Source organism: Pseudorasbora parva, chromosome 14, assembly GCF_024679245.1.
Source record: "Pseudorasbora parva isolate DD20220531a chromosome 14, ASM2467924v1, whole genome shotgun sequence".
Taxonomy (NCBI): Eukaryota; Metazoa; Chordata; class Actinopteri; order Cypriniformes; family Gobionidae; genus Pseudorasbora; species Pseudorasbora parva.
Window position 1 is genome coordinate 41,157,702 of NC_090185.1, and position 18,758 is coordinate 41,176,459.

The window sequence follows — 18,758 nt, forward strand, 5'->3', positions numbered from 1 at the left end:
CATGCAGAAATATAAAAAAAAAAACAAAGCACAAACGACAAAACACATACTATCACAAACTAACAATAAAAAAACACAACAAAACCTAAAATACACTCTTATATAGAATAAACACAATTATATTCAATTATAATAGAAAATAATAAATCTGATAATTTGAGCATTTTGTGACAAAGCAAGGCGATTTTAGATGATACAATATCATGTCATAATTACCAATTCCAATTCAAGTTAGACATCTAAATGTCTGAATATTTGTGTGCCACTGTTGACAATATCCAGGAAATAGCCCTCTATAGTCAATAGTTGGACGCTTATGAAGACCATCAAATCACATGAGGTCCACACACTGTCTCACAGTGTGTATCTGAAGGCAGGTTCCCTGATCAAACACAGGCCAGAACCTTTTATAGAGGAGGACGGTCATACAAATCCTCAGGCTTTTAAATTAGAGCAAGAATTTGTGCCTGAGAAAGTATTTTGAAGACAATACTTTCAACAAAAGCCACGCAAGAACACACACAGCAAACACGGGTATTTCTTAAATAATTTAATTGCAAAAGGGTTTTTTAAAAATATTTCTACAAGAATGCATTATTTAATTGCTGTTTTTTTTTTTTTGTCTTCACCATTAAATACATCTCAATGCTTTCCGAAAAACAGAACAAAAAAGAACAAGAAAAGAAAATATCTTGAAATGTGTCTTGTATAAGTACAGCACTCAGCAGACATTTTGCTTTTGCACGTCATTGATTTGCGATGTGATGAGAAGACTGTTTTAACTGCATGGAAAAAAAAGAAGAAAAAAAACGTTTCTTGTTTTTTTTATATATAAAAGTGTAACTTTTAAACTCAGGGAAAAAATGTCACAGAAGAACAGGAAGAGAAAGATAGAGTGGGTTATTGAACCAAAATCATGCAAGTTATGTTCCAAAAACTGCTTTGATTAAAAAACAATGACAATAGCACCTTACCTAAATGCAGTCATACACACACACACACACGCACACACACACTCACACACACACACACACACACACACGCACACACACACTCACATTCAGATCCAGTTATGAGAGAATACACCATCAGACATGTTGAATGTGACAAAAGCAGCTACGTTTAGTTCCCGAGTGGCTCTGAGAGTTAGTAGAAGTGCGGACAGGAACTTTAAGGAACAGGGTTCATTTACATCAAGATCAAAAAAGATAATGTCTGTCATCATTAAATCACTGTTATATTACATGGAGCTCTTGGAATTGAGAAAAGAGGGAGCCTTTACATGATTTGTGAACTTAAACGAAACCACAAACACTGTGCAGAATATATGCAGTACCATTTCCCAAAGTGCAATATATAAGCACTGAGACTATTCTAGAGACAGATTTGGGTAATAACACTCTGTATTAGCGTCGATCTTTAGTTCTTAACCCATCCGACATGCTACTATTTTGCATATTTATATCTTTCTTGGTGACGTGGGGCCATGAAGTCTTCGCATAACCAACTAGAACAGAAGACAAGAGCCATTCAGAAGCTGGTCATCTGTCTCTGCCAAGAAAAAGATGAGCGAGGTGAAGGCTTAAAGAATGTGGAAGACAAACCGACAGTTTCAGGAAGTATAATGTGTCCTGCCGCCCGCATAGCATTAAGATGAATTTTCATTGTAGGTGAAGATCTCGTTTGAAAACACAACCGGAAATCCTGTGTTTCCAAAAATGCGATTGTTCGAAGTGAACAAAACACTTGGCGAGTGAGCTTCACAAAAGGATATGTTAGAGAATTGCTACTAACAGTTTCTCTTTGTGTTGGCGACGGAAAGGCTTAGCTTTAATATTGAAGAGATTTACCAGGGATCTGCCCAACACTGATGAGATGTTCAACACCTCTTTTCATTTCTCTTAATGCACTTCCTCTGCATTTTCCTCATCAAAGAACCTAAATATCTTCTTGTTGTTGTTGTTGCATGTCGCATTTTGAATGCCAACAATGCCGATTCAAAATCTACATCAGATCTTTAAATAAATTAAGCATTCGTTTTGGCATCTTGGGATAATAAAATAAAATAAAAATGTGTTTCTCCAAATAAAACCCAGACAGCAAGATAGTGTCGGCCCAGATTCGGCCCGCATCTGTAACGCAGCATTGAATCCACATGTACAGGATGTGGCCCGGATCTGGGCCGACACTGTTGCTGTCTGAGTTTTATTGATTCCTAAGTAATAATATATAAGATAACTGGAGCTCCTCGTCACAAATTATTCCATGCATTTGTGCTGTACTGAAATGTTCATCCACAGAATTTGTGTGCATAATCCTTATACTCTCCCTTTGTTTTATACACATACACACACACAGAAACGCACACACTACAACAAAGTCATTCTGACACGTACACACGCACACTCATTTTAGAGATGGTCAGTGATTAGCACTGTTTTTACACTGAAAGTATTTTGTCTTGTTTTCCAGGAAACAGCTAAACATTCTTAAAGCAAGATCCATTTACTCGACAAGCAAAAATAGTATTCCTTAGAGGTTTTCTTACCCAATGGACAATTAGTTGATGTCTTAAGCTTGTGTTTTATAATCCAGTTTATGCCGAACGTAAGATATATTTATAGATATATTCTCTGAAAACAAGTCTTGATATATTGCACAATTTCGTAATCTTTATTTAAGGATGTTTAGATATTTTGTCCTGGAAAAAGACGCTGATTTTAAAAAGATTTATCGCAGTGTAGTACAAGTTATCACAGTCCTTCTCTTTTCTAACTGCTAAAGAATCCTGATATAATGGTTAATGACCAGCTATATGTCAACCCATCATGGAACAGAAACTAAACAGGGTGGGGGAAAACAACAGAATAGAATAAAAAGAAAACATAGCTATGAAAGCATCCTGAGTTCACCAGGTATATTCTAAGAAGTCCTTTGTCAGTTTAAACCTGGTGGACAAATGCAACTTCCTCAAATCCGGTCCTGCGACATCCGTGATCTTTTGCCCTCGGCTGTGCCTCTCCCTCCTGTCCGTTTGAGGCATGTGCCCTTAAATAAAACACCTTCAATATGAAGATGGGGAATAAGCACAAAATCACACGCACAATAGAACATCTGCTAGCGCTGGAGGGATTCGTGTCCTCACGCGTTGTGAATTTATATTCACTTTTAGTCTTTTGTCTTTATATTCAAGTTATGCGTACTATTAGAGGAGTCTCTCTTCCATAAGCAATATCCGTCCAGGAGAGTCAGTCCCTCAGAGTCAATTTCAGGGAGAAATGCATTATGGGAGGCTTTGGAGATTGGGCGAATCCCAGCCGGCCTCACAAAAGAAAGTATCACACGCACGCATGCAATCGCCAATCCCATAACGGAGCCTCTTGAGGCAGGCGTTTGGATATGGGCTTTCCTCTCCGCTCGTAAAAATAAGTACAAAATAATCTTATCTAATCCTGTCGGGTGTAAAATAATGCAGTCGTTACAGGGAAACAGGAAAATGGAAAAGAAAAAGTTGTCCGAGGCACTGCGAGCCAGTTTCATCTGATTAGTGGAGATGATCAGGCATCTGGGGTCGTCTGTTAGCTCTCTGAAGAACAGTCCCACCCTCATCTCAGACCTGGACGGGCAGCGTTTGGTTCATTTGCAGTCTCATGTCTTGAATGCTGCCGAGAATCTTCTTTTGGTGGCCGGCTAATGTCACGCCTATCCGTAAGAGATCTCTGTAGAAAACAAGAAGAAAATAAACAACCTTATTGCCACTGTTATCAAATAAACAGAGAAAGAAAATTTGACATATAAGAGCTCATCACTCCACCCACTGGAGTGTTAGTGAGATGACAAGGAGATAAGAGCGATACAGGCATAACATTAATAATAATAATTAATAATAATTAGTTACATTTATATAGCGCTTTTCTAGGCACAAGTGCTTTACATAGAAGGGGGAATCTCCTCAACCACCATCAATGTGCAGCATCCACCTGATGATGCGACGGCAGCCATATTGGGCCAGAACGCTCACCACACACCAGCTGATTGGTGGAGAGGAGACCGAATGATGAAGCCAATCAGGAGAGGGGGAAGATTAGGAGGCCATGATGGACAGGGGCCAATGGGCAAATTTGGCCAGGATGCCGGGGTTACACCCCTACTCTTTATCAAAGGACATCCTGGGATTTTCAACGACCACAGAGAGTCAGGACCTCGGGTTAACGTCTCATCTGAAGGACGGTGCTCTTTGACAGTATAGTGTCCCCATCACTACACTGGGGCATTAGGAGCCACACAGACCACAGGGTGAGCACCCCCTGCTGGCCTCACTAACACCTCTACCAGCAGCTACCTGGTTTTCCCAGTTGGTCTCCCATCCAGGTACTGACCAGGCTCGGCCCTGCTTAGCTTCAGTGGGAAACCAGTCTTGGGCTACAGGGTGATATGGCTGCTGGCTTCCAAAGGATCCTAATGCTAGGAACGTGCTTATTTATTCTTAACAATGTGAATGTCTCAGTTGAGGGGAAAAAAGTCGCAATTTTGATGCAGTCCCAATCGCTGGAGCTGTCACTCAAACAGCGCAAGTGACTGGACTGGACTTCGCGTCAAAACTCCCGTAATCAACAAATCTATTCTTTACATTGTTTTTGGACTGTTAGTTATGAGGAAATCATTCATTTGAGTTGCAATGACAAGATACTGCACTCATGAGCTCAACATGTCTGTGATCAGCTACTCATCATTGCAACCTTTCATACCACAATATGAATATAATGCCATAGATCGAAATGTAATGCTATAGATCTACATATAATGCTATAATAAACACTTTTCACGATTAGTTAACCTTAAGAGCTGTAATAGTAAAAACGTGCTAAAAGTTTTTGAGAAAGAATTCTTAAAGCAGCCAATCACCGCAATGGCCGTTTACACTTAAATGTCACAGCAGCCAATCACACCAGTGGGCATTTACACTGAAGTCTCAGAGCAGCCAATCACAGCAATGGGCATCTACATTGACATCTCACAGCGGCCAATTACAGCAGACATGCCCCTTCAAACAGAGCACTCAAATCAGAGGCTAAAATCAGGGTAGGAAAAATGCCAATTTTTGATGTAAATGTCAAACTAACATTACAAGTGCACCACAGGAACATTATAAAACAATAAAACACTGTAGTTCATGATCCCTTTAATAACAAAGTGGTTTCTATAAGAGAGAACATAATTGATGTTATTCAAGCAATAAGCTCCCATGGGAATGTAGCCAGGTGAGCAAATCCCTTTAGCAAATTGTCACTAGGTTGAGCAAATAGAAGAACCCCACCCTTTGGCTATTAATCTGAGACAAGTTTGTGGTGCAGTACTAGTTCTCAAACTGGTGGTAGGTCAAGCGTTGGTTAATGATTTGCAAGTGTTTGCACCTAGGGCTACCATATGTCAAATTTCACATTAAGAAAGTGATTTTTGTGTAACCACAGACATGACTTGGAATAATGTTTCACTGCGCAACAGACAGCAGTCATTATACTGTAGAATGAGTGTGGTGTAAAGGTTACCACAGGCTTTATGATAAAAATGCTTCCTGTTGTTTCAATGGTAATCTAATCCCGTCATGAGGTTTTAGTTTACACAGCAACATGTGTAGCTAAAAGCTAGAACATTTACTTTCTTCACCTTCTGATAAGAAAAAGCCTACAAGAGGATGGACGCTGTCAGGGAGAAACTGGCCCCGTGGCGGCCCCCAGTCTGTCTGCCCTTCTCATCTCTACAATCGCACAACATTAGCAGAGTAATTTCACACAATGTAAAAGTGTTTTCTCTCTTTTTCCTCTGTTGCTTCCATCAAGCCAACAATGATGGATAAAATTATAATAAATGGAGCTCATTAGGAGGATTACTAGTCATTAAGAGCACAAGAAAACCACCGACTGGTACACCTGTCAAGTTGCCAAATTGAAACAAATTACCCCTGCCTCCAACTTTTATTACATTTTAATGGGCGTGATTAATTTATATATTTTTTTCTTTATTAGTTTGTTTGATCCCAACTGCTCTCTGCACATCTGTCTAGACATTTAACATAGCGACAAATCATAGATTTTTTTTTTGACCGTGACCTTTGTAGGATTCTTTGTTCCTGACATTTTCTGAGAATGAAATGCTACAGTAAATTAAAATGAGATGAGGAGAATAATCACATGCTCAAAACCATACTGATCATTAAAATTTTGACTCTACTGCCTCTTAAATTCCCTACATTTTGTTTGATTGCTTGGTTTGAACCAGAGTCCAATGCAATGCAGTTGACTCAAATCCATACCACAAGCTCTATTATAAAATCACTCTTACTCCTAACTGGAACAATTAAAAGTTGCACAAATTTAAAGTTGGAACAATACAATGTGCACAATGCCTTGAATTAAAACGAATATAAGACCACCAAAACAAAGAGGAGCATTCAAACAAATGGTCCAGACACTCACTCTGCAGTCATCTGGGCAACCAAGTCAAAAGAAGCAAAGCCAGCATTGAGGAAGTTGTCTCGGTAGCGGCTCATCTTGATGGCATCCAGCCAGTCGCCCACAGTGGTGAAGGTGGTATAGTCAGGCACACAGCGGTCGAGGAGCGGCTGGGAGGCCCTACAGAGAAAGAGAGGAGTGGAGATAAAAAGAGAGAGAGAGAGGGTTAGGTCACGCCAGGCCTCCTCCACCAAAACCTCACCCCCAAACCCCCACCACCACCTCTCCTGGCCTGTAGGGCCTGGGCCTGCCACTGTGGCCTGCTGGCTGGAGACGCACAAAGAGAACTTCAAGGAAGCTGTCGGTGTGGGTGCATATGAAGCAGCACATTTCTGGTATTAAGATGTGTTTCCTTGCATGCATCAATACTTGATATCCTATATCCTATAAGCCTATAATGGGAATCCTAGATCAATCGGGTTTTTTTATTTATTTTTTTATGCTTATATATTCTTTTAAAATCTCTGTCTGCGTATGCTTGACATGATTTATCCAAGTATAACAAAAAGCTTAGGTGTATCCACCTCTTTTGTTGGTCCTGGATTCATGCAAAAATATCATTTTTGCACTATAGCACATGCCATGCACAAAAGCAGCCATTTTAAATTATATTAGACAAAACCAACAGAGACCAGACTTGACATATGCCCAGATTTGGGTCTTAATAACGAACAATGAGATTTGGCCAGTGTGGATTGGGAGGCAAAGTTTGAGAGCAAAGCCACTCCTGTCTGCAAGCTCTCTGCTCTGCTGAACCTAGCTGTCTTTTGATGGCATTAGATTAATTAACAATTAAAAGCATAAGAAAAAAAAGTTAATAAGAACAGAACAGAGGCTCTATTGAAGACAAGGTCTGTAGATGGATGGGAAGAGTGATTTTTAATAAGCTCCTGCCTTTAGGGCTGAAGGGTTTGTGGTCATTAACCTGGAAGGCAGCTTTCCTTAATGGAGCATTGTTAGAGCCGGTCTGGCTCTCACGTCTTGGGGACGTTGATTTTAAGAGCAACACAGGGAAACTAGGAGACAACTAAAAGGATAAATGTCCATGCATAACTAACCTACCATTAACTCAGCACTGAGATAGATTATTAACTAAACAAACTTTCCTTAGTTTAGTTAAGGAATGGATCACTGAAGATAGTACATAGAACATCTAATGTTGCAACAACAGGAGCCCATCTCTCACTCTTTCATTAAGCTCAGCAGGCAGGCCACCCATCCATTGGCCCCTTTAAAATCCTGTTACTTGCTAATTAAAACCATCCCCATCTCTGAATTACATTAACTAATTATTCTTCCTTTATCCTCTGATCATTGCAGAGTAGGCAAATTGTCTCCCATTGTTTCCTGGTTGTTAGAGGCCCTCCTCCAGGACCTACGGCCCAGAGGCAGGCACCCCAAGGTGGGTCAAAGCCCATCTGACACTTCTTGCTAACAATTACTGTGTGTATCACTGAAACAATACATTTTGTGCAAAAAATGCTGATCAATTATGTTATATAGTGATTGGCAACTGGAAGGCAGCTTATGCTATAAAATATCCTATAGTAAGTGTAGACACGAACAATCATCTCGGGCAAACAAAAATCATTAGCCCTGTGATAGAGCAATTAAACCAAACATTTTATTGACTGAAGGTCTTAATTTCTATATTGTCAGAGTTTCTCAGCTTACAATAATGTTTGTCAATTGAAATTGATCTAAAATCAATGGTCTCTTAATTCAAATGCCTCCATAATTCTGAATTTACAATGAAAGAACAAGTATTTAATACTGCTTGCATAGTTGAGAAGATAAAAAAATCATGCAAACATATTAACTAACATGCTAATATGAGTCAGCCCATGTGTGCCCTTACCCAGAATGTGTGCTGGTGACCACCTTAAGGCTGGCGGCATTGCGAATAAGTTTGTCCAGGGTGTTGACGATCTGGGAGAACTTAGGTCTTAAGTTTCTTTCTTTCACCCAGCAGTCTAGCATAAGTTGATGCAAGGCAGTAGGGCAGTCCATGGGCGGGGGCAGTCGGTAGTCCTGCTCCACTGCATTGATCACCTGTTGATTGAAAAATAATGATTAGTTTAGACTCAAATTAATTTGAATAGAAGTAAAGTAGAGTGAAAACTCACATCTTGGTTGCTCATGTCCCAGTATGGGCGCTCGCCGTAAGACATCACCTCCCACATCACAATGCCGTAGCTCCAGACATCACTGGCTGAGGTGAACTTCCTATAAGCAATAGCTTCTGGGGCTGTCCAGCGAATAGGGATCTTTCCTCCCTATAAATGCAATAGCGTACAATAATTTTAACTTCAGTTGGAATCTGGACTTTTTTAAGTGCTATACATATGAAATGATCAATGTGTGAATGCTGACCAATGAGCTGGTGTAGGTGGGGTCAGTGGGATCATCCTCCAAGAAACGAGAAAGACCAAAATCGGACACCTTACACACCAGGTTGCTGTTGACCAAAATGTTACGAGCAGCCAGATCACGGTGCACGTAGTTCATGTCTGACAGATATTTCATGCCAGCTGCAATGCCTCTCAACATACCGACGAGCTGGATGACTGTGAACTGTCCATCATTTAGCTGTTGGAGAGAGAGTGAAAAATCACATACCCATTCATAACAGAAATGTCTGCTGTCTAAGTGTTCTTTTTGTATTCATTCATCTGATTCATCTCTGAATGTCACAGCTAGCAGCTGTTATTTGTTATCTCTTTTAAAAAAAAGTTTAGGGGATAGGTGAGAACATCTCTTTTTATTATTGGAAAATTACTGCTCGGATAAAACTTGACTGCAGCAATGATGGTACTATTTTTATAAAGAAGATCACATTTTAATAAGCATTACATTTTCAAAGAAACATAACTAAAATCAACAATAAATAAATTGTATTATGGGAGTAAGCATCTCTAACCCGGAGAAAAGAATCCAGTGCTCCGTTCTCCATGAATTCTGTGACAATCATGACAGGCCGACTCTTTGTCACCACTCCTTCCAGGCGAATAATATTAGGATGATCAAACTGGCCCATGATGCTGGCCTCACTCAGGAAGTCTCTTCTTTGGCGCTCTGTGTAGCCTGCCTTCAGAGTCTTGATGGCCACAATGATCTCACGTCGTCCAGGGAGCTTCAGACGACCACGGCACACCTCTCCAAACTCTCCTGCATAGGTAGTGGACAGACGAGAAAGAGACAGAAAGGGTGGAGAGGAGAGGGAAGAGTGAAGGAGTGTGGGAGAGAAAGGGGAGAGGGACAGTTACTGGTTAGAATCAAGGAACCAGGGGGAAGCAGGGGGAGACAGCAAAAAAAGCCAGGGCTAAAGGTGATGCTATTGGAGTTTATCCAGGGGGCGAGCGAAGGGGTAGGCTTAAATGGGAAAATCTTTTGGAGCATTGTTGGGGGTTGGAGTACCAAAAGGAAAATGGGAGAATAAGGCAATAGATGAAGGGGTAAAGGGCAGAAGCAGGGATTGCTAAGGTGTGGAGGGAGTGAGGGTAGTAGAGTAGGAAGTCGGTGGGGACAGAAGCTTGGGAGGATTGGATAGCTTGCGTCTGCAGTCTAGGCCAGTGTGTAAGCAGGTGCAAGAGAAACAGAGGGGTCAGGGAAGGACATGGCAGGGATTCATCACTTTAGGCGAAGCTGGGAAACCACAGGTTCAGGTAGCAGCGTTAGATGTTAAAAGCCTTGTTGAAGTATTGCATGAGGCTCCTCATCTCCATTCCATTACAAAATGGCTGCAAGTCTTACTGAACAAGAATCCTACTTCTCTTTGCTTTTGGCTCTTAGAAACTAAACTACTAACACTAATGTTAAGATCTAAAAAAATCACAAAACAAAGGGGAGTGGGCTCAAGGGCAGGAAGGAGCACCATGAACGGAGAAGTTAACAGATCATAGGGTCAGGAGGACAATTAGTTGTCCGAGAGGTATAATCAGGCTCAGGAGAGGCTTGGTAAGTTAGCAGGAATGGTAGTTCTATAGTTAGCTCTGAAGATAACCTCAGAAGCTCAATTTTGTAAGTAAAGCTGTTAGAGACAATTGTAAGGTGCTAAGGGATTGAATTTTGGTGCTGGAGGAGTTGATTGAAGTACCGCTTGGTGTGAAGTCCTCTAAAGGTATGGCCTGGGTGTGCCTAGCTGTCTTCCCCCTGTTGCTCAGGAGCTTGTGTTGTTGGTTACCTGCGCCAATGACCTCCTCGATTTTCACACAGGAGACGTCAATCTCTTTGGCAAACTCGCGGATGGCCTCATTTGGGTCCTCGTAGGTGAATGGGTCAATGTAGACCTTCATCCCCGGAGTGACTATAGGGGATTCAATAGTGCAAATAGCCATATGAATCACACTGCCATCATGAAAAAAAATATTTATAGAATTGTTAGTCATCCAGTGGCAAGTGAACTCTGTAGAGACTTACTGTATTGTTGCAGTTTTTCTGTGTATTCTGATTCTGAGCCATTGCGTTGCTTCCTGTGAAGCAAAGACAATACAGTCAGTTACAAAAGGTTCATAATTTCTTAACTAAATATAGGAAAATAAGCATTTTGAAAAAGACCTGTTTTTTTCCCTGCCAGCCCCTTCTGGGACATAAATTGAGGTCGATTAAAGAAGGGGAGTTATATGACAATTAAAGAGAACAACAGATTCAGCCACAAGAGACCCATGTCACTTCAGTTGACTGAATTGTGGAAGTGAAATCTGCATAAAGACAGCTAAGAAAAACAGTAATAGCATTGGTGGTCTTCTTCCTGCTACATACTAAGGATTCTTTAATGCCACATTGTTGAATTCTCCCCTGTCTTTTAATTATTTTTCCTTCACACTTTTTCTACTATCAGTCCATTAAATGCAATGCAATTTCAACCCCCCTCTAGTACATGGTAATGCAATCCCTTTGTTGTCTAACTAGTAACCGGGCCAATAATACCCGCTGGTGATTTGTATCTCATTTCCAATTCAAATTCAGTTCCGGAATATGCCAAGGCCTACATTTTCTCAATCGCAGACAAGTTAAGATACTGAGACACACTGTGCTGATTAGAAAGAAAGCAAGTAAAAATTGAGAATGTGTGCATGATAAGGCTTTAAATACACAGCTGTCGTGCCCTCAGCTGTGGAAAGGGGAAGGTGGCCACAAGATGGAAACTGCCAGTGCCAACGATCTCTGGGACACTGCAGAATTCCAATGTAGGGCACATGTGCACTTGAGGATACAATTTACAAAGTAAAAGATCCAAAATATCTGATAACCCAAAATAAATCTGCTTCTGTGAGTGCCTATAATGTATTCATTAATTGACCAATATAAACAATATACTGTAAGTGATATTGTAAAATTACCTGAGGCAGACAATGGCAATAACAACTACAACAATGATGAACACCAGCCCAGCTGTTAGAGAGCCCACAATGAGGGGTAACTGCTCCTGTAGAGTCTTGTCTGCATCAGCTGTGTGAGGCACACAAAGAGAGATATCATAGGACATATTCAAGAGAATCAAATTTCTCAGATCTATTTATAGGATTTCTGTTTCTAGTGTTATTTATACAATTATTGATGCAAAAGTTCCTCTTAGATTCACTCTAATGCTTGATATGACATAATTTGATGTTATAATATAGGGTGTTTTACATACGCTGGTGGTTGGTGCTGAAGTCGGTAGGACTGCTATAGCGGCCATACCCTGCCACCGTTCGGGCTCGAACCTGCACCACATACGGCGTGCCTGGCTTCAAACCCTCAATGCGTGCAGAGCTACGCTGGGCTGTCATGGTGTGGGCAATAGCTTCTCCCTGGTCCTGTGGGGACAGTGATAAAACAAGCCATATAAAACCAGCCAGCACCCAAAAGCAAGCGTCTGGCAGCTCTAGTTTAATCTGTCAGTACAACACATCAAACACGGAGCAGATATGCCTGGCTCTTTCTTCTCCTCTATGCAAATCCTCCTGCCTCCATCCCTGCCAAGCTGCAACTGCCTCGTGGTATCAGCGTTCAAAAGAAGGGGATGAATCAAGGAAGGAGTGGAGAGTGTTAGGGTACGAGAGAGAGCGTAAGAGAGAGAGGAAGGGTTGATGCTGTTGTCAGGATGAACGATTATGTATAGAGCAGAGGATGACAGTGGTGGAATTGTGATTGAATGCCCTACGCTTCATTGACTTACACTGGCTCTTACCTTCTCATGGTATTTAATCTCGTAATCCAAGATGATGCCATTTGGTTTTTCAGGGGGGAGCCAGGAAAGACTCATGGTGTTGGCTGAGGCCCCCATCAGGTGGACAGTAGGAACTGCAGAGGGAGCTATGTGGAGGGAAATTAAAGAAATCCTATTTTAATGAAAACTGAATTTCTTTTTCCCTTTTTCAAATTTAGAGCATGGTCACATTCAGGATTACCAAAGAGCTACTTTGAAGTATAAGCATCAGACAGCCCTTAGTCTTGGGTACTTTCGGGGGCCCAGCCTACACAGACAGAATAGATTCTAAAGTCTCTTGTGACAAGCACCATGACAGACAAACCGGAAGGCTTAGTGTCTGGCAGATCCAGTCCACACAACTTACACACACATGCAAATATGTGTAGAGTTGCACACACCCTCTGTCCACTCCCTAATCTTATGTCATGGCCTTCTTCTTACTGTCTGTCTTCCACATGCAGATTTATCTCAAATTTTTTTTTTTGTAATGTTATTTTCATGACAATTATTTCCCAAATCACTCTAATGTGAAAAAGTTACATATTATTTAAATTGTGTAGTACTTATTCATCATGCTAGTAAAGTTGTAACATCTTATATGACCATGTTTGAGTAAATTAGATGGATGGGAGGGTTTAAAAGTACACTGAAATCATATGTTAGGGAACAAAACAGTTTCTCGTCCTCTGAAGTGAGTGCTAAAGAAAAGCATGTGAATATTTTGAAGGGTGATTTAAAATACAACTATACATAAAACAAAAGAATATATATATAGTCTGCAGTAATATATTTGAAAAACATTAAATAAATTGATATTTTCAAATCCAGTTAACATTTAGAATTGCAAATATCGACTGGACTAAAAAACACAAATCCAGTCAATATTTTATAAAAGTAGTCGATGGTCAACACAATAGGCCTATTTTACACACAATATGTTACTATGGTAAATAGATTTTTGTTTGTATTAAAAAAACTTTTTTTTTTTGGGTGGGGGGGCAGAATTTTCATTTTTGGTGAACTATCCCTTTTCCAGCTGAAACACTGGCAAGTGTTGGAATGCTCCACTGTATCTACTTTGACTGTGTGTGTATTTTCAAAACTAAAGATTCATTAAAGACGTTAAAAGTGACAAGGGCTTTGCTTATTTTTTTATTATTTAAAGAAATTTGAAATTAATTCTTATGAAAATGAATAGTTTGTATGACAAATGTTATAAATGCAGATGATACAATGTGTTTTCATTTGTTTTTATCCTCGCTATAACATGTTGTAACTAGTTCCACTGCAATTTCTAGTAACAATTAAAACCATTTAAAAATGAAACCCCTAATTAAAACGTTTTAGTTGAATTAATTATAAAAACAGGTTGAGTAAACATACATTTTAAAGTTGAAGTCAAGTTTGAGCCAACTAAAAATTATTAATTCAATTAACTTTAAAAATAATTGAGCAAACGTACATTTTAATGTTGAAGTCAAGTTTGAGCCAATTCAAAAATATTAATTCAGGTAACAATTTCTAGAACGAAATTGAGTGAACGTAAAAAATCTGTAGAACTAGTTATTAAATAATAATTTGTTGAAAGCACTAGAATTTTTTTACAGTGTACTAATACTGTGTTTGACCCCCTTTCATTTTAGTACAGTCAACTCATTGTCATGTTCAAGAAACCAATTTGAAATGATTCAAGCTTTGTGACATGGTGCATTATCCTGCTGGAAGTAGCCATCAGAGGATGGGTACATGGTGGTCATAAAGGGATGGACATGGTCAGAAGCAATGCTCAGGTAGGCTGTGGCATTTAAATAATGCCCAATTGGCACTAAGGGGGCTAAAGTGTGCCAAGAAAACATCCCCACACCATTACACCACCACCAACAGCCTGCACAGTGGTAACAAGGCATGATGGATCCATGTTCTCATTCTGTTTACGCCAAATTCTGACTCTACCATCTGAATGTCTCAACAGAAATCGAGACTCATCAGATCAGGCAACATTTTTGCAGTCTTCAACTGTCCAATTTTGGTGAGCTCATGCAAACTGTAGCCTATTTTTCCTATTTGTAGTGGAGATGAGTGGTACCCGGTGGGGTCTTCTGCTGTTGTAGCCCATCCGCCTCAAGGTGCGTGTTGTGGCTTAACAAATGCTTTGCTGCATACCTCGGTTGTAACGAGTGGTTATTTCAGTCAAAGTTGCTCTTCTATCAGCTTGAATCAGTCGGTCCATTCTCCTCTGACCTCGAGCATCAACAAGGCATTTTCTCCCACAGGACTGCCGCATACTGGATGTTTTTCCCTTTTCACACAATTTTTTGTAAACCCTAGAAATGGTTGTGTGTGAAAATCCCAGTAACTGAGCAGATTGTAAAATACTCAGACCGGCCCGTCTGGCACCAACAACCATGCCACGCTCAAAACGGCTTAAATCACCTTTCTTTCCCATTCTGACATTCAGTTTGGAGTTCAGGAGACTGTCTTGACCAGGACCACACCCCCAGATGCATTGAAGCAACTGCCATGTGATTGGTTGATTAGATAATTGCATTAATGAGAAGTTGAACAGATGTTCCTAATAATTATTTAGGTGAGTGTATATATATATATATATATATATATATATATATATATATATATATATATATATATATATATATATATATATACACGTTCACACAAGCTCTTCCATTGCACCTTACTTATTTTAGCACCCAGCTTTAAATAATCTAAAGTGTCCCCATTTGTCCTAAGACCTGATGTTGCCATCTCCGGTTTCTGATGTTATCAAGTTCTGTTCACACACTATAGTAGCTCTCAACATCCCCTATTTTCTTGCCTGTTGTCTCTCTCTCCCTCACTTTTTCTTTGTTATAAACGTTTTAATCCCCAGGTCCGGTTCTTTGATCCATTTGCCTAGTAGCTCTTTATTATTCCGTCTGTCTCTTTGTCCGCCTCCCCCAAAAGCTTGCTTTCCCCCCACCCAAAACCATCAACCTCCTAACCCAGGCCTTGCTCAAAAAAGCCTCACCCTGAAGACAATACTCCCTGGGCAGCCTGCTCGCTTACTCTCACCCCAGGATTAAGGGGCCTCATCCTGCGGAGACAGTGGAAGTAACCATGACGTCCCTTGAGCTGACGGCCCATATTTAGTTTTTGTCTTATAAGGTGGATGAATATTCAGGCACAGTCCTAGGAGATAATCTGCTCACAGACTCTCCTGAATATTTGGAACCATGGGGGTGGGCTGCTGTGTGGGTGTGCATGTCAGCCTGGGATTGACTTATGTGCAACAACAGCCTGGGTCATGTTACAATGCCTGTGGTCAATCCCTGAGAGCAAACAGAGCCATTATTGGAGCTGGGTCCTAGCATGGAGTGCTAAGGAGAGAGTTAAGCATATGCATGACTCTGCACTGGACTCATGAAAGCTATCATGAGTCCAGTGATCAATTAAATAAAATGTATTGCAACAGTAAGTAGCCATTTCCATATTTTGTTTTCCATATTCATGTTTTGGAAAAACACTGTTTAAGTTGTGTTTTGGAACATGGTAGTTGATTTTTTAGCTGGTGAAGGATGGTTATTAATAGAGTAGCTGTTCAAGGTAGTTTATTAACTTGAAAGAGAAACAACTCACTGAACTCACCAGCCTGGTTGGTGGTGATGTTAACAGAGGCAAACTGCGGTGCATAGGGACTCTTGTTGGAGACTCCATTGACGGCCTGAATCTCAAAGCTGTACTGGGTGTGAGCCTGAAGGTTTCTGACCGTCACGTGTCTCTCAGTAAGCCCGAGGTGGCGTGGAGAGATATCCACATTGTCATCACACCGTGTGCAGGTACCACGTTCGGGCAGACATTTCTTACAGATGACGTTGTAGAGAAGGTCCTCCCTTCCACCTTGTTCACGTGGATCGCTCCACTCAAGTATAAGCGATGTCTCATTTACGCTTGAGATGACACTGCGTGGAGCTGAGGGCACAGCTGCGAAAAGAAAATATTTTTGTCATGTTATTCTTCTGAAGTTACAATTAAACATTTCAATCAGTTAAGTGCTTGTTGTGGTGTTCAGATATTTTAGTATTCATAACCCTGTCTAAAAGACCAGCCTAGGGTCGGTTTCTGGTCTTAGTTGGTTTCCCAACAGGTTTGGCTTGTCTCCTTGTTTAGTAAAGCTGGTGTTCCACTGGCCTAGTTGTTTGGTTAGCTGATTTCCCAGCCTTTCCAATTGATAAGTTCCCCAAACCCCAACAAAACTATCAAACTAAACCAGCCTGTTAAGTAGCCAAGAGTATCGGACCACATTAGGCTGGGGTTAAGATGTTTTTTAAGCAGGAAATTTGAATAAAATTGGTCACATGGGGCTTCATTTACACTCAATGCATATTAAGCGCTTTCATGTAACTAAAATTAAGAAAACCTTGTTTTTTTCCGCACTACTCATTTAACATAGAAAATGGCAAAAATAGCTGTGGTCGTCACTTGGGAAAACATGTTTTTTGGATGTATCTGCGTGCTGACAATGAACACAACCAGAAATAAGTTAATATAAAACAGGAAAAAAGGGAAATGTTACCAAACAATCGTAGCATTCTCATACTTCTTGGACTGTTGACTGAGGAATTAGTTTACATATGAATATACATAGTTTTTGGATGGCAAATAAACAACACTGCTTATGATTATATGAGGTCATGTTGGGTGAAATGGAGGTTTTAGTTTAAGGCGTTACTTACTGGTACATCCTGAGTCAGGTGAGTCATTGTCCGCCCGATAGTAGCCTGTCCTGCAGGAGCAGATGCTGGCGGCTCCAGAACTTGTTCGACTGTTGGGCGGACACGGGGAGCAGAAGCCTTCACCCTGCTTGGACTTGAAGGTGCCTGGACTGCAAGCTAAAGAGAGAAATAATTGTTTACTTTGACTGTCAAAGATATAAACAAAATCTGTAACTGCATATTCCTCATTTTCGACGCACTACTTCCATCTAGCTATGTGACAAACCTTTTATTGCATTCAACAGCAAAATCAATAGCAATTTCCCCATTGCAATTAGCAATTTGTGAGCTATGCTTGCCTTAATTTTCCTTTTGTTTTCCTTACCCACAGTATGCAGTCTAATCCTTTCCATCTTGGCATTGTAAAATACGAAGGCACACAGGTTCTTGCTTATGTATTTGTTTGGCACCATTAATTTGCTGTTGCTTTCCTCCGGGAAAATAACCCCCTCATGACTAGACGAGTTCCAACAACATACTCTGGCCTTGCATAAACCCCATGCGCATATGCTAACCGTCAACTTCAATTACAAACAGATGCCTGTTTGTTCCAAACAAGAGCACTTTTCGAAATTAACTCCTTCAATCAATACTCAAACAGAGGGAACGTTGATGTTGTACCACAGGAAGTGTCTCTCTACAATAAACAAAGCCATATTGAAGGCTACAAGGTAAAGCGTGAGCTGTTATCTTATGAATACAAAGATTAGTGTGTCATTCACAGGTCTTTGACCTTTGTTGAGCTCCGACACCATTTGCAGAGATTGTGTACACGTTTCATCATATCTACAATAAATGTAGATATGCCATCCCGGCACATAATGGTGTTGTGATCTTTCTGCTCAGAATGTCACCTAACTGTCTTGTTAAGTTATCAAGGAGCCAGTTTTACGTTTATTAACAGCAGGGAAGGACATCATATGACATCAGTTCCCAGTATTCCAAGCCATTTTATCAGTAGTCTCTAAAGCTTAGGATCAGCAAATAATGAACAGTTGCAATGTTTGTCAGGAAAAGAGTTGAACATCTGCTTTCTTGACTGATAGTGTTTAAAGCAGAACACAACACCGGCGATGTTCCTGGGGTCACCTTCTAAGTTCCCTTTCTCAGAATGTGCCATATTGACGCAATGCTGCTTTAGTGCAGGGATACTGTTAACTTAGTTAACCGTGGGCTTATTTCTTTAATCATTGATCAGGGGAGGCCAGAGGTAGCTAGTGAAGAAGGACTATAGAAAACAATTCACACAGTGATAAAGATGAAAGAGTGTAGGCCTTG

The 18,758-nt window shown here is 40.5% G+C and overlaps 1 protein-coding gene and 1 pseudogene across 6 annotated transcripts in view; both read right to left on the reverse strand.

The window, feature by feature from the left end:
• Positions 1 to 535: 535 nt before the first annotated feature.
• LOC137040626 (ephrin type-B receptor 3-like) overlaps positions 536 to 18,758 on the reverse strand; it is a 54,282-nt gene continuing 36,059 nt past the window's right edge. The window contains exons 4-16 of one of the 6 annotated variants that reach the window (XM_067416407.1): positions 17,442 to 17,597; positions 16,354 to 16,689; positions 12,688 to 12,812; positions 12,151 to 12,313; positions 11,855 to 11,963; positions 10,932 to 10,984; positions 10,696 to 10,818; positions 9,433 to 9,680; positions 8,886 to 9,101; positions 8,639 to 8,788; positions 8,371 to 8,564; positions 6,477 to 6,632; positions 536 to 3,719 (exon numbers count right to left, since the gene is read on the reverse strand). In XM_067416407.1, the coding sequence (XP_067272508.1) occupies positions 3,611 to 3,719; positions 6,477 to 6,632; positions 8,371 to 8,564; positions 8,639 to 8,788; positions 8,886 to 9,101; positions 9,433 to 9,680; positions 10,696 to 10,818; positions 10,932 to 10,984; positions 11,855 to 11,963; positions 12,151 to 12,313; positions 12,688 to 12,812; positions 16,354 to 16,689; positions 17,442 to 17,597 (2,138 nt within the window). In that variant the 3' untranslated portion in view covers positions 536 to 3,610. Of the gene's footprint in view, positions 3,720 to 6,476; positions 6,633 to 8,370; positions 8,565 to 8,638; positions 8,789 to 8,885; positions 9,102 to 9,432; positions 9,681 to 10,608; positions 10,831 to 10,931; positions 10,985 to 11,854; positions 11,964 to 12,150; positions 12,314 to 12,687; positions 12,813 to 16,353; positions 16,690 to 17,441; positions 17,598 to 18,758 lie in introns of all 6 variants that reach the window. The other 5 variants (XM_067416405.1, XM_067416406.1, XM_067416404.1 and 2 more) reach the window with 5 other exon arrangements.
• On the reverse strand, positions 4,330 to 4,446 carry LOC137040830 (5S ribosomal RNA; annotated as a pseudogene).